General features: G+C 37.2%; 1 protein-coding gene across 16 annotated transcripts in view; it reads right to left on the reverse strand.

Annotated features, from left to right (window-relative positions):
* The window catches only part of DOCK3 (dedicator of cytokinesis 3), a 229,496-nt gene that overhangs the window by 78,046 nt on the left and 134,916 nt on the right, over nt 1-16,534 (reverse strand). For all 16 annotated transcript variants that reach the window (XM_052776412.1, XM_052776406.1, XM_052776413.1 and 13 more), the window contains exons 13-15: nt 16,052-16,140; nt 11,715-11,840; nt 1,610-1,734 (exon numbers count right to left, since the gene is read on the reverse strand). In XM_052776412.1, the coding sequence (XP_052632372.1) occupies nt 1,610-1,734; nt 11,715-11,840; nt 16,052-16,140 (340 nt within the window). The remainder of the gene's footprint in view (nt 1-1,609; nt 1,735-11,714; nt 11,841-16,051; nt 16,141-16,534) is intronic.

Consider the following 16,534-nt stretch of genomic DNA (forward strand, 5'->3'; position numbering starts at 1 on the left):
CAGGGCATTTCTAAAGACTTAGAGCAGCCATATACACTTAATAGCAGATACAGTGGATCTTAGGCACCATTAGATGTCATGAACCAAAGATCTCCTTAACGTAAACAAAGTATCTTTGTTGCTTTGACTGCAACAATACAGAGGAGCAATAGCGTAAAAACTGGTATAAAGATTTTCTTTTAAATTTGTGGCTTAAATTTAAAAAACACAAAAGATCCTTTCCATGTAAAGTCTCTCCTTCATGACAAATATTCACCTGAATTTTCTTCTAATTGGATTGACCACCTGTTACTATTCTTTGTTTGTTTGTATTATGTCTGTTCCACTATCCCATGTAAAGCCCTGAAGTACTGTCTCAGTAGTAATAACAGGCAAGGGTAAGAAAAAGATACCTTTGTATCTGTGAATGACCGTTCCAACCAAAACCACAGAAGTTAAGACTGATAACGTCTAGAAATTATATGGCTTTTATACTTAATCATTAGCCACAGTTACAGCATAATTCGCTACTATTATGTACGTTAGCATTGGAAAATGCTGATATTGCAGTTGGGAGGGTAAAGACCTATATTGCGTCTTTGGCAGACTGCTGCGAAATAAAGTGATGATTAAAAATTTGTGACTCAGTTTGAAAGGTATGCCTAATGCAATTAAACAGAAAAGGATTGTGATCTTCCTGCAACAGCTATGAGCACAAACCAGTTCCTTACAAGAGATATACTTTACTGTTAATGAAATCACAAGCAATTGTAGTAATAAAGGAAAAGTTCTCCTTTCAATTGAAAAAACAGACCGTGGCAATGAGTTTGGTACACAAGCACTTTGGTGTTTAGACTCTTCTACGATAGCAGCTACAAAGGCCATTTTATTGCAGTGGAGGTAAAAAAAAAGGTAGGGGGAAGTTATGATTAATACATTTTAATGCAGCTATTTCTCCATTTCTGATAGATGTTTATGTCAAAATACTTTCCATTTACTTCTCTATCCTCACACCCTCCCACCCCACACAAAGCTGACTTATCTACTTTCTTCTCTTCAATAACACTAAAAGCAAGAAGAGAGGAAGAAAGAAAAAGATTAAACATCACTACCCACAGCTGGAAGGGAGCCATCCCAGGGTGAAAGCCAGGATCTTGGAAATAAGGCTACTCAAATTTATTTTCCAAAACTACATTCAGTACCATAACTCCAACAACTCTGGTTTGAAAGTCTTTCTTGCACTCACATTTCATCAAGCTATATGACACGCATTATTTTATTTTAGATATTTGTCACATACTCTTCAATTCTGACTACAGTTACTCTAAATTTTTTTTACTACAGCCACTGACATCACATTTTGAAATTACATAAGCTTTTCAGTTTATGAATATTTTCTCCAAGTCCCCTATTCCCATATAGAGGAAGTGCCCCAAATTCATTCAAATTTATAACTGACCACTTCTTCATTGTAATATACAGTTTAAAAACTTACGGGGGGGGGGGGGGGGGGGGGGGGGGGAGTAAGAACTAGTTTAGCACTTCCCTTGCATCAGAGGCAACAAAAGGAGAGAACATGTCTATGGAGCAAGCAGATGGTCCCTGAAGCTCAGAGGAAATAAGCACTTACCTTCAAGATTTCTCCATCCGCATAAAGCACATACATGGTCACTTCAATGTTCTTCTGCACGCTTTTCCCACCTCTTTCAAAGTCTCCCTTTTCTAATGTCAGGTATAAGTCATTGCGTATATCACCTACAGTGAAAGAGTGGAGTCACGTGCTTAAATTCAGCGTGGAAGACTCAGTGCCTGTGTGCAACATATTTTGATTCTGCAAATCATTTTCTGTGTTCTGCAAGACTATGGCTGATGCCCAAATCATTCCAAGCAGCAAGTCAATTGTTAATAAAGATGAACATTTTAATATCAGTGCATAAAATCAGACTGTTGTTAGTAATGCCTTTATTAAATGTGAACTCAGAATCAATACTTGCTTTTATTGCGTAAGTGGGGAAGGGGAAAAAACCTTCTACTACTTTGTCTAGTTAGCTGATTTGGAAGTATCAGGCTAAGCCTGACAAAACATCATTAACATCAGACTTCCTATGTCCAATATATTTTAAGAAAAATAAGTATTTTTGTGATGATCAGCAGAAAATTACATTCAGTTAGCTCTTCAAGTATTTTCTCTATTGTCATAATTTCTTTTAATCACAACAACAAAATAAAAGCAGCCCTGGAAACCTGGTGGTAATTCAGTTCAGATGGATTAAGAATGAATTATAAATCTTTTTTACGCTAGATTTCTGGCTAGCCTCTGGTATCCTTATGCATGGATATAAGAAAGCGGGCAGTATCGATACTTGCCAATTTCTCACCACCTCATTTTCAAGAGCTTTCAGAGCAAGTGACTATATTCAGAAATAGAAATGCTTGCATCTATCTTAGTGTCCTTTTATCCTGAATTTCACAGATTCTAGCTCACTTTTGTTTTTTTTTTTTTTTTTTTTTAGAATCTGATTTGGGAAACTCTTGCTTTCAAAACTAATGCAGTCAATTCTAAAGCATGCACCAAAAGGATAGCAGGTAGCACCTATTTTTCTGTAAGATTTAGTTACTGTCACCATTTCACGATGGTTCACACTTACCACTTCTTTTTATTTACTTGCCAGAAAGGCAAACATACTAAAGGGCAATATATAAAAATACAAAAAATTAAAATAAAAAATTAAACCCTTTCAACACAAGTACTTTGTTAAGCAGCCTCAAGAGACTAAATAATGAAGTAATGGAATGGTTATCCAGCAAAGCAGAGACTCCTTAAATGTCTGATTTCTTCCACTTGGAGAAGCTGATGCAGTTAAATCTGTTTATTAATCAGAAGCACAATGAAATAGGCAGCATTTGCTTTCAGGCAGTGAGGGATATCCTTTTGTGTCTGTCAAAGAAGCACTTCAAATTCTTCTTGAAGTCTATAACCCCACAGAATTTGTTCCTTAATCTACTGTAGGGACAAACAATAGAAGCTTTCAGTCCTGTCTTTACTTTCTTTTTTATTTCTAGAGATAAGTACCACTTTTTAAGCATGGAAAATACAGCTCTGTAGCTGACATTCAGTGCTTTCTGCTAGGAACGCTCTATGAATGGGAATCTGCATGCAAAATGTCCTCCTTTTTCCATCAACCTCACTCTCACTGTGGATTCACACAGAGCTGACTGCTTGAAACACCTCACAGTTAGAAGTCTGAAAATGCTGTGGTTCATTAATGGGAAAAAGATGACAGCAAGAGACTGGTGAAAGACCTCAAATATTTGATCTGCTTTTTCTCATCAAAGAATAGTCATCAAATGCAACACTCCACAGTCCACAACAACAGAGAAAATTACCTGTGCATTTCTCTTGCTGTTCAAAATCAACCTAAGCTACCTATATGTTGACTATAGGAATATCATGGAAATACAAAACTCTTCACAAAAGAATTTAAGTAGGGACTTTTGTTTTGAAAATTTTCCTGCTTAACACACTCCATCCTTTTTTCTTCGGAGTTTGCACAATGAGGAAAAAAAGTTTCAATTGGTATGCTGTAATTCTTAATAGAAATTAATTCTACTCACTGTAATGAGCATTTTGGAGCTTCCTATTTATGACCTCTTTTCTGGAAGACAGTCTGGCTACACAAAGTCCAATGTCAGATCGCAAATCATTTTCCAGCCTAAATTAAAGGCATCATTTGGTTATATATAGCATCTTATCTTCCATTAGGCTTAACAGGAGGGATATTACTGCACTAATTAAAAAAAAAGCCTTTGGGGTGGGGTGTAGAGGAATCTAAAAAGCAGTGGATTTGCATTAAAATGAAGAAAAAAGAAGGGAAAAAGTATTTTAGTGGAGTATAATGGTGCACCTTCTTTCATAAAAATATTGTCTATTGAATCTTAAAAAAATAGAAAAGGTCATTACATATAGTAAAAATAGGAAAGTAAATGTATCTAGCAAAGACAAAAAGCATTTAACTATTAGGTATGGAGCCCATCAGTTTCCTCAAAATCTGGAGTTAAAACTACAAACTCAAACACTTCTGTTTATTTCAGTGAAAATAACGTGACTACAAAGAATAATCTCCTTTCCCCAACATACTAGTTAACCACATCACTTGCTGAGTCCTCACAAGCCATTTTTTTTCTCCATTTGCTACTTTTTTTGAGGGGTTTGAGCTCAGATGCACTAATGGGCTCCACAGAAACTAGAGCAAATGCTTGAACACAGAGCAGTTTATTAAAAATTTTGAGTATGCAAATTGCAAGGCTAGAGAAGACATTCTGCACAACACCATGCAAGTGCACAAATAGATAGCGCAGTGCAGCTTGCATGTGACTAAACAAAAAGCGTGATCAGTATGATCAAGAAGTGATCCTTGTCAGCTCCAACACAGAATGGCAGCTACATATCAAGTCAAAAATCTTGGCAGAAAGAGATTTTCCCATATTTAATTCCATTGTAAAAAGAGAAAGATAAAGAACTTGTCTAACAAACCAGACAATTCATGCCCTCTGTGCGCAAACTACTGTACAAACAGTGCTGGCTCTGAAGTGACAGTTACTCTTGCATTTTGAGAGAAAAACAGTGTGGTACACCACCTTGGATCCCTTAGGCATCACATCTTCACATATAGAGCAGAGCAGATTATAAAACTGGGTTAGCTGTGGCCTCCTATCATTAGTAGAGGAATAAAAAAGTGCTAGAAGGCTAGTGGGCCAGAAGTATTTATAGACTAAAACCTGCGGATGACATTTTAAGCTGGGGTCTGTTTGTGTTAGATGGCTGTCAAGGATGAACTGAAAACCTAATGAGAGTTTTCAGAATGGTATTTGTTTTAAAGCCCATCTCTCCACAACTGTTTTCAATTTAAACCAAACGTAAACTGCTTTTTAGCATAAAATACATGCAGTTCTAACATATGCAGTTGCTAATTCTTTATGAAATGTTTTGAAATATAGTATTTTTCACAATGATGAAAAAAAGAATTGTTTTCAGATGTGTAACGCAGCTCTTCCTTTGCCCTCCCTTCAACTTTATGGGGGTTTGGTTTTGTTTGTTTGTTTTAACCTATTTACAAAGCCTTATGCCAAATGTACAATTTTTTAAATTATAAATCATAAATTATAGCTTTGGGGGGTTTGCTTATATTGAAATGAAATCCTTTCTCCTATCATCTGAAACTATTTTCATGGTAAAGGGGAAAAAGAGGAATGGTGGAAAAGGCTACATGAGCCATTTATTGATTTTGTGTTTACAATATAAAGAAATGTACTGGAAGACTTCCAAATAAATATTTATAATTTTCGAGACTTAGTAACATTAAGTAGTCCAATGGCCAATAATTGTCTGGTATCTATTAGAGTAAGTAGGAGATTTGTCCTGATAAGATTTGTAGGTTTTCCACTAGAAGACTAACCAGTTACTCGAACTGGAATGTAGTAACAGTTTACACAAACCATCTGCATTTAATCTAAGACTTTTTTTAAGGAATCCTAAAAGATTTTGTACACTGAGGACAGGAATGGTCCCTGTTTTATATGGGTGAATACTGCGTCAAAAAAAGTTATATAATTCACAGAAGTTCCTACAGGAGAAAGAGGCAAACAAATCTCTGACATCTTGATTCTAGCAAATTTGTTTTCTAAGAGGTCAATGTTCTGTGACTTTGTGAACCTGTAAAGGACACGTAATATATCCCTGTAAGTTGGGGGAAAGTGGCAACTCACAACATTCAGGATGTGCAGGTCTAGTTTCAAGTAACTTAGTAAAATAACTGTATTTATCCAGAGAATCTTCACTGGATTTTTTAAACTGAAAGTTTAGTCTCTTACAATTTAAGCAGCCAAGGATATAAAAAACAATCCAGCTATAAAAATTAGTATTTATGTCTATATTTCTTAAACTGTTGAGATGGTCCTATTTACTTAGGGTATATACTGTCTACCTGACTCTCTAACATCACTGGGTTTAGCATCTTTTTCAAAATACTGGCATTTTACAAAAGAGTGCCGATAATCTCCGGAGCATGAATGGGCAAGAAGGACACTCAGAGTATCTTCCACAATGGCTTATGAAGAAAAAACAAAACCATATATTTATGTCCTATATATAAATGAACATCCCCGCAACTAGAGCAAATCAGCATCAGCCCACTGACTTAAATGAAGTTATAGCAGTTTAAACCACTAAGGGTTTGACTCTAAGAGACTCAGTCCAGCAAGTAAGATCTTTGAAACTAACTATAAAATGTAGAATACTTATATTCATGGATAGTGTTATAATGTGCTTTGGCTACATTTGCTCTAGCTCTTTACTCTTCCTTCTGGCCAAGAGTATGATATGAAAGCAGACATTCCCTTGATGGACAGCTCTCCTCTGCAGTAGCTTTGGAGGCCACTGCACAAAGAGCAGGGTGCCAGTCATTGGTTTCTGATCTCAAACAGCATACTACACCCTTACTTTAAGTTGCAACTTTCTCCAAATGAAAAACACGCAACTACTTCTGAAGTACAGTAATTTCAACACAGACGAGGTGAAAGGTACGATGCCCACAATCAGCTTTGTGATCATCACGTTGTTTTTACAAAGCAAACGGACTAAAGGAAAAGACTGACAAAGTGCACTGTATGGGAAGGGTCTCAAACGCTCGCTGGCCACCTTCCTGCCTGGCCATTATGGACTTGTTCTCAATCACGTCTCAAAAGATTAAGAGTGCCAGGCCTCACACTGCATGATCTTCCCTTGCTTTAACAGTGAAGTCACCTTTGACACCGTGTAAAACTCAGTGGGATTGCCCACTGTACCGCTACTTGCCTGTTAAAATTAAGAAGCCCGGTATGGTCAGACAGTCTCTGGGAATCACATTAGATCCATTTCACCAGCTTACTTCCCTGCCCCTTCGCCAGTCAGTCACTAATTTTTTTAAGGCCTATATTACTGAAATAGTTATAGTATGCAACTATTAACATTATTGCGAGTAATATTACAGCAGCAAGGGGAAACAGAGCTTTTACCTACTGCCTGTATGGCAAATTAAATTATCATTTTTTTTTTCTATAAAGAGAACATTATGCAAGTTTAACTCTGTGTATTCCTCTAACTTTCAGTGAGAAGAACGCTCAATTGTTTCAAGGAAAAGGAACAAACAATACTTACTAGATTATTTGCTCTCCATTGTTCCGACTTCTATGAATAGAAAAGAATTTATACAATGCTCTTTTTAAATTCAATTATTTCCCTGAAACAGTTTCCTTTCAGTAGTAGGAAGTTGATTTTTAATATATTTTTTTCTTATCTCCTCCAACTTTCCATTTCCACAAGTTTATTTATCACAAAAATATTTTTTATTCTCCTTGTAAATGCTTTTTGGGGATAAGTATTATACAATTACGTCTTTTAGTCTTGTTGACTCTCTCGCCATGAACATTCTGAGAATAGCTGATGGATTTTGTCATGTCCATTTCTTAATGTATTTTTGCCATGACTTTGTGCTCCCTGACAGAACAGATGCTGAGATGTTTCTCACCTTTGCTACTGACTGATCTGTCGTAACTACTAAATTTGTCTGAAACACTGTGGTATGAAGAGAGACTGATAAGACAAAGTCTACGCCTCTCTGTTACCAAAGTTTCCCTATGATGTCATGATTTGCCATCTTTACCGATCCCCAACATTCCATGAAAGATATGAAAATGGGAAAAAGCAAGCAATAAGCAGACATTACACAGAAAAGCAGAAACTTACACCCAACTATCTTCATCTCTGCATCAGAAAGAAAGAGGAGAGAATAAAGGGAAAGGAAAGGGAGAGAAGCCAGGAAATTAAGACAAGGAGAGAGAAAAAAGAGAAAGAAACATCACTCACAAGTAGAAGATGAAGCATGCACTTTTCATCAGAGGATCAAAGTAAAAGACAGAATACTTATCAGCACATGGGGAAGGGAAGGGATGTCCTTTGGGGAACTGACAAACGCCATGCCTATGCAATAGATTTCTGATCAGCAAGTTCTGTATACAAATAAAGTTGCAATCCAAAAGGCAAGCAGCACATGCCTCATTGCTTTTATCTCTGGGGAAAGGTAAAATTGTCAAGATCAGATGGACGGTCTTGAAACCAGTAGCAATTTAGAAAAGAAAAAAAAAAAAACCCACAAATGAACAAAAACCCACCACACCTCTTCATGAGGCTGGTTTGACTGAATCCCTTCTGATTTGCACAAAAAAGATAATTAAAGTCTTTATAATGCTCTTCTCAGATCACAACACAGCAGGAAACAAAGAACATTTTACCTTTAGAAATGAAGACAGGCATGGTTATTTTGTAGGATATTAATCTTGTTCTGCATAACCATGCAAGATATAAGAACATAAAGACCGGTTGCACTTTCTTTCTTAATGATGACCAGCTACCACTTATGTTGCTCCTATCTGAGTGAGGGAAAAAGAGGGCTTGGTACAGAAACTAATGCTGCTGTTTAGAAAACAAAATGGGATAGGAAAACTGTGTGATAAGACACAGCTACAGAACTTTAATGGTTAAGGTGTTTACATGTGAAAGGTTCTCCTATTAAAAAAGAAAATGAAAATGTTAAAACCTATGACCCAGAGGATTCATTTGAAATGCTGGAGCTATTTACTTTTTTAAAAACAGATTTCTTGGTTCAGCAGAATGATCACTGCATATTTTAACAATACTAGGTGACATAGCCTTTATTAATTTATTCACAAAAAAATTTTTAAATCACGCTGCTTTGAAAAATCTGCATCCACTTGCAAAATACAAGTCATGAACTTCCTGTGCTCTTCTCTGAAAGAAGAAACCCTGTCTTTAATGAGAAAGAAACAGTTCTGAAGCAAAGCAAGGAAAAGGTAGTTTGACAAAGACAATTAAAGCAGCAGACATGGTTGCGAACTGCTAACGTGCATGATAGGGTTGGATTTTTGTTTGGTTGTGGATTTTTTTGTTTGATTTTTTCGTTTGGTTTTTTTTCCCCCAAAAAACCTGAAATATTTTCTAACTTTACACAACACTAGTAAAGCTAAGAAAAAAAGGTTGATTCTGGCTGTAACAACATAAGCACAAAATAAATTGATAGGCATTCCTTGTTCATGTAGCTTGGCTAATCCACCTGGAAGCTAACTTATGCTACCCAAACATTCTGTCCTGGACATCAGGTAAACTCAAACCCCAGTTTGATCTATTGTTTTAAAAGCAAACAACAGGCAAATATCTGCTGTCACTTGAATAATGCCAAACATATTTTTATTTTTAAAAAATTTGATAGGTAATTAGAATGAACACTGTTCACTGCATCAGTGAAGTTACATTGTATTTTAATATCCTAATTTTTTCAGAGATGTCATTATCCTGAAGAATCCCCAGGATAATAACATTTTTTTGTTTAGAGCACCATTTACGGCTACCTCTCTCTTCACATCCCGTCTCTACTCTGGCAACGTCCTAATTTATCATTACAGTGAAAGTCTATTCACACTTCCCTGGCTGCCTTTCTTTTCCTATCTGGTGTTTAAAGACATTTACAAACTGCTTTCTCCACAAATGTAAGCCTTTTTTTCCCAAATACAAATGCCTAAAGCTTTGCATCTAAACTCTATATACGCAGACCTCTTGTAACCCCCTTTGAATCAAAGAGTTCTGGGTGTCCAGCACCTCTGGAGAGGCAGTAAGCATTTCGTAGCAGAATGGTGGTCCTTTCACACATGTGTTTGTATCAATCAGTATTTTGAGCAGATCTCTCTCTCTCTCTGAGCCCAATTCCAAATAGATTATCATCTTAAAATCCCTGCATTTTCTCCAACAAGAATTGTGGTTCTCATAAACATAACATTAGCAAGCAACTGTGGTCTTTTGAAGACCACCATCTCAAAAACTGATGGCCTGACCAGGGCTGGGAAGATCACTACTGTACCTGTATAGTGAGCCTTACAATGGGAGCATCACAAACATATGCTGTGGAATCTGGTTTTAATTTACCTAAATGTCCAAGGTCTTTAGGCTGAATATCACAAAGATCATAACAATATACTTAAGATTTGGTGGACGTCTTTTGCACTGAGGCAGTATTTTCGCTAGAGTTCTTAATTAGAGAGAAAGTTTGGAAATTTGAATCAGCTGCAACGAATAAAGAATTTTTAAAGTGTAGGGTAGGAGCACTTTCTGCATGAAAACTGCTAACCTGCTTGTTCAAGCCCTGGAGAAAAGCATTGCCCAAAACAGCAGAGGTACAGGGAAGACAGCCCACTATGCCAGCTTGCAGAAAGAGGCTAGGGCCCAGAAAATGAAAAAACAATTAAAGGGAACACTGAGGCCATAAAGGTGTTCCTTAAGCTTGCTAAATTCAGTGGTCTGAAGCACCTGAGGGACAGCTCTATACATAGAAATGGAGGATAAAGCAATTCTTGCAGGAGAATCAATTCATTTATACAGGTGTGTAAATGTTATTTTTGATGTTGACTTTTCTAGGTGTGATCTAGCTATTCTCGCTGACACATCCAGCTGTGATCTCAATTACTGCAGATCACCTTGCAGCAGCTGTGTCTGCATATCAACATGCAATATTTAACCTTTTCTCTATTTGATTGCTTTGGGTTAGGACTGGAACTGCTATAAGGTCACTAAAAACCAAAATTTGTAACTGGCTTTATAGCCCACATCTTCTGCTGCTCTATTACTACTATTTTCAATTTTGTTACTAAATGAAACACATGCTGTTCTAAATCCTTTTACTTTAAGTTTCTAGAAATTCTTCCCACCTATTCCCTATTTTTATTGTGCTTTCTGAAGAGCCTCCATAATGAAGCTACTACAACTACTTTTGATACTGATGTGCCGCTGCAGACTTTCAAGTAATAAAATCTGATACTTTCCCCATTATGCTTTCATAAAATTTCCCATGTCTGCAAAGTCATCCTTGGTCTTGGTTATAATGCATAGCAATGAGGTAGTATTTCAAATGCTATACATGCAATATAATTAGTAAGCCCATTTCTTACTACACTGTAAAAATCAAAGACACTATAATGCCACGTTTTATATCTATTGATTGCATGACTGGCTAGGTTCCAGTTTCCTCCTAAATGAACTCTTGGCTATGCTGGGGCTGCCTCAACTTGTGTCAAAAAAAGAAGCATCTCAAGCTGCTGCTCCAGAAGTAAGGAGCAAACGAAGTACAGCAATGCTTCAGCCACACAGCTGTTGCACGGACTAGGTACTCTGTAAGGCCAGCTAGAAAATCAGACCAGATTTGCAGCCTCATGCATTGTCAACCACTACAATGGGATCATACTAACTGCAAAAATCGAGGTGGCAAAGTGGAAACTCTTTTTCCGGGCTTTGGATTATTGGGAAGAAGAACCTTTATGCATTTGAAAAGAAACATCTCTATGCTTAGCATACAGGAGAGGTATCTAATTGGTGGGGGAGGTGGGGGAAATATCAAAGCAATCTTTCCAGATCACCTTCTATACATGTGAATTTAACACCTGTTACTATAATGTTCATTGATTAAAATGTTTTAGCATGCCTCCCTGAATCTGGAATTGGCATTTACTGATAAATAAGGCAACTCTTCTCTTATTCATCTTCTTCAAGTAAGGCACCCATCCCTGTGGCGCTTGTCTAGGAGAGTATGAGAAAAAAATGACCAATATTTTAAGATTAGAGTTGTTACGTTTACCTGGCATTATAACATCAGGAAAACCCAGCTTCCTGGTAACAGAAACGCCTCTGTTAAAGATCATGGGGTTTTCCCTTCGAATCTGCTCCATGTCGCCACGAAGAAGCTGAAGAGATATTATAAGTCCTAGGAAAAAAAACAAAGATGCTCATTTTTTCAGACCTAAGAATTAGATGTCTGTATATACAAGGGATGTAGGTAAAATAATGCTTTCCTCCACAGTTAAATTAACACAAATATATAAATAGAGTTCTTTTCTCCCTTGGAGTAATTTAAAATTGAAATGGAAGAAACAAAACTGCTTTAAGGGATCAGTTAAGAGCATAACTTCATATTAAAATACAATTTTTTAAAATCAGAATACTTAATTCCACAGAGATGTCACAAGTTACAGTGAAGTATTTGGCATTATTTCTATTCCTCACATACAGCAGGTTACAGTGCATGTATGAGCAATGCCACCTCTGTCTGAACTACCAGATCACACAATGCCATAGAACATCTCTAAAGTGCCTTTAATCCCACTTAATACCATTAAAAAAAAAAACCAAACCAAACCTCAAAGCGTATCTGTTCCACTTGTTTCTTTAACTACTTCATACAGGAATGTTGATTTTAATGAAATTCCCTTCAGTAGCTCAACATGTTTCAAGAGTACCAACTGGTCAAACTGACTTCAGCAACAAGCTCTTCCTATGCGACCCTTTGGTCAGTCTATCAACAGAATAGCTTGACTAGGAATAATTACACTGTTAATCTCAGTCCAACTGCTTTCTCTAGTCACTTTTAATTTATATCGTACTACACCCTAAAATGAGGATAATGTATTGGGGTAAAGTTACAAAGTCAAGCATTATGATACCAGAAAATGCTAGAATTAAGCTCAACCATGCAAGCTCAGTCTCATCTGCTGAGCATACATTACCAGCTTCACATAGCCACGTGAATTACGTTCACACAGTAATTTTTCACAATCTTTACCTCATTCAATGAATGATAGTTAGTCAATAGTTCTTTCTATCCTCTCTGTTCACTCTCTGGAACAACACATACAAAACCAAACACTGCCTTGTATACATATTCTTGCACAAGCCATTTAAAGTTCTGCTATTTCCTAAGCTTAATACATGGGCTTTGCAAATAATATTTAGTCCCCATTTTGTTAGACAAGTTACTAGGGGAATGAAACCAGTTATATCATGTACCCACCCACTTTCTGCTCTCTTGCCTTGAAATAATTTTCAAGCCTGTTGTTTGGCTTCAGCCAAATCTGGCAAATAAGTAGATACCCAGATAACATGAAGACTGTAAGTTTTATGAATACCGGGAGGAGGGATGGAAAAAGAGCATAAAACCTTAAAATGAAGGAAAAGGGAGGCCAATCAGCCAGCTGGACAATCAGCATGTATGTCCTCAAAAGCTGCCAAAACATGGACTTGCAACTGTCCAGCTAAGCAGGTAGAAGAGCGCTGGAAAGCACTGCAGGGAGAACAGCGGCTTTATAACCATGGAAAAAATTCAAACCCTTTCAATACCATGTGTGAGCGTACATCTGTGTGTGCGTGTGCTACAGAAGCTTTAACAGAACACAGGAGACAAGTTCATTAGAAATCAGTCTTGACTATTTTTGCCACTTAGAGAAAAACTTGCTCATTTTTGTCCTGGTCTCAGCTGGGATAGAGTTAATTGTCTTCCTAGTAGCTGGTACAGTGCTATGTTCTGAGATCAGTATGAGAAGAATGTTGATAACACACTAATGTTTTCAGTTATTGCTAAGTAGTGTTTAGTCTGAAGTCAAGGATTTTTCAGCTTCTCATGCCCAGCCAGCAAGAAAGCTGGAGGGGCACAAGAAGTTGGCACAGGACACAGCCAGGGCAGCTGACCCAAACTGGCCAACGGGGTATTCCATACCATGTGACGTCATGCCCAGTATATAAACTGGGGGGAGTGGGGGCAGGGGATCGCCGCTCGGGGACTAACTGGGCATCGAACGGCGAGTGGTGAGCAATTGCACTGCGCATCATTTGTATATTCCAATCCTTTTATCATTACTGCTGTCACTTTATTAGTGTTATCATTATTAGTTTCTTCTTTTTATATTCTATTAAACCATTCTTATCTCAACCCATGAGTTTTACTTCTTTTCCTGATTTTCTCCCCCATCCCACTGGGTGAGGGGGGGGAGCGAGTAAGCAGCTGCGTGCTGCTTAGCTGCTGGCTGGGGTTAAACCACAACAATTTTATATGCTCTTTTGCTATTAAAAACAAACAAATGAAAATAAATTAAAAAAATTCCAGCATAAGGCACTGGAGCAAATTTGTAAGTTCAGACCTTCCCACACCCAACCCCCCCAGTACTTAACAAATAGCACCAGAATTAATCTATTATCTATAAAAATCAGTCACTAGAGGTAACAGAATATGTAATTTTCCAGCATGGTATTACATATATTACTTGTGATACCCTCCCACATATTCTACCCCAAAAAACTTCTGCCTAGCTTCTTGCTCTCCCCAAGAGGTTTTGTAAATCTGCTCTCCAGTCCTCTTTTCTACCCAGCCTATCGTTCCAGTTTTTTTCTATTCCTTGCAGCAGACCTGAAGGACTAATTTTACACAAGACCTGGGAAGGTGGGGAGAGAAAGAATCAGAGAGCTTTTCTACACAGAAAAATCACACTTGTAATTTGAGCATTTTCTCACTGTAAGAGCAGGTTCTGAGAGGCCCAAATTGTATTACTGGTGCTTATCTCCTGTCAGGCTGCAATACTGCCCCTCCCAGCAGGACAATACCTCTGCCAAGTTTCAATCTCTATTTCAGAGATGCACTAGGTCTTAATGAAATGTTTGAAATAATTATTTTTAAAAGCCAAAGGCAAGGGTAAAAAGCTATCTATTTTCCTTTCTTTCTGCTCTTCAAAAAGGCTCATACTTGAAAAAAAAAAAAGTTTCAGGCAGACACCTGGCATTGGAAATAAATGCAAACAGTCCAAGTTTTCAAAGCTATAAACAATTCAGGAAAATGCTTTAATGATAAGTGGTGGATGACCTTAACCATAACAGGAGAACAGCTGGGAAGGAGACCAGTTTTGCATATTATAAAATTCCAAACCTGAAAACTGTTTTATTTGCTTATTGTTGTGCTTAATATCTTCCATGGGAGTGTGAACTGCATATTCCACTACAATATCTCAATATGCAAACAAGTGAAATTAAGACAATATCAGTATGTGGACATCAGTATGCCAATGAATCAGGCACTCCGTAATGAATGCAGAACTAGCTGTAACGAAGCAGAACTGTATTGTATTGGCTGGTTCATTTGGAATAGAAGAGTTATGATATCTCTGAATTAGCAAACTACAGAAATCATTAAATGAGGTAACAAGATAGCACAAGATTTACTTTCCATCTTTATCTGTCATTAGCTAGGAAAATAAAAATGGATTTGAAAGGTGGCAAAAACTCTGCCAAGACAGTTATTCTCCTCAACTATGTAATGAAACATCTAGTACTGACACTAACACAGAGAGTCTTGATAATCAATTTGTACATACAAACCCACTGCTTATTTTCTGGATAGTCAGAATTTTCTGAACAGTCAGACAAATATGTTAGACAAATGTAACCTCTGGCTTTGCTTCTGTCGACTAGGATGCATGGTATCCTCAGGAGAGCAAGCCTTAGATATGTGTTGTACCTGGAATTTTCAAGGGAATACAGGATGAAAAGGAAGCCAGTTTTACTCAGGGAAATTCTGATGAATAAAATTTAAATTCTTCACTCCCTGTGCAGCCAAGTCTGCTCACAGTAACGTAAGCCCGTGTCACAAAAAAAACTTTTAAAGGAGTTCTGCCAATGCTGGTTGCCGCTTATGTTGTACCCTCCCATAGGCTAGCAGTTTGCACAAGCATAGACACACTCAGTAACTGTCACAGCCAATACATGAAGACTCACAGAGTAAGCTGATACTATGGCAGGCCACTAGCTCTCTCCACTGCTGACCTCTCTTGAGATAAAATAACACTACAGACATAACGATGACGGAAATTTAGCATGCTGAATTAATATTATTGTCAGCCGTATCTGAGAAGGAAAGATAGCAGGTGGTGAGTTTTTTTTTTAATTCCTGCTTAAGTTTGCAGATGCAATACAGATTTTGACCTGTAAACTGAACATGAATGAATTTTAGCTAAATTTTTAAATCACTCCAAGTAGAGAAATTCAGCTATGCATAATCTCACATCTCACTGAATTTCTCTGCTATAAATAATCAGCAGTTTCCCAAGGGAAATATTCAGCTGTTATTATGACAAAAATGTACAAGTAGATATTTACCATAGTTTGAGCTGGGTGCTGTGTATTTGGTGCTGGACTTGCGAATAATATTTTCATGGATCTGGCACCATTCATTTTCGTTGTTACACCTAAAATAAAAGAACACTAATTCAAGTTAAAAGCTTTCTGCTGAACCATCTTAGGTCAGAGGAGTCAACTTTGCTGCAGAGATAACATGAAAGGTTGTGGGGTTTTGATGAATGAGAGAAATCCCACATAACTCTTGTTTTTAGAAGAAAACAAAACATTCCCTAATAGTTATCTCCTTTTTATGGACACTTTGGAGCCTGTGGTGACTTTTCTGTCATCAAAGCCATCGTTTCACTCTTCACTCTTCGTATTATGGCAGAAGGAAGAAAGCTCTGGACATCCTATTTGAATTCTGTGCACGCAGAAAATTAATTTTAAGCTGAAATTAACTCTTGCCATATATTACCTTTCTGGGTTTAATAATAAAAAAGTTAAAATCAAGAAATAAAAAGT

The sequence above is a fragment of the Harpia harpyja genome, chromosome Z, assembly GCF_026419915.1.
Source record: "Harpia harpyja isolate bHarHar1 chromosome Z, bHarHar1 primary haplotype, whole genome shotgun sequence".
In the NCBI taxonomy this organism is placed as follows: domain Eukaryota; kingdom Metazoa; phylum Chordata; class Aves; order Accipitriformes; family Accipitridae; genus Harpia; species Harpia harpyja.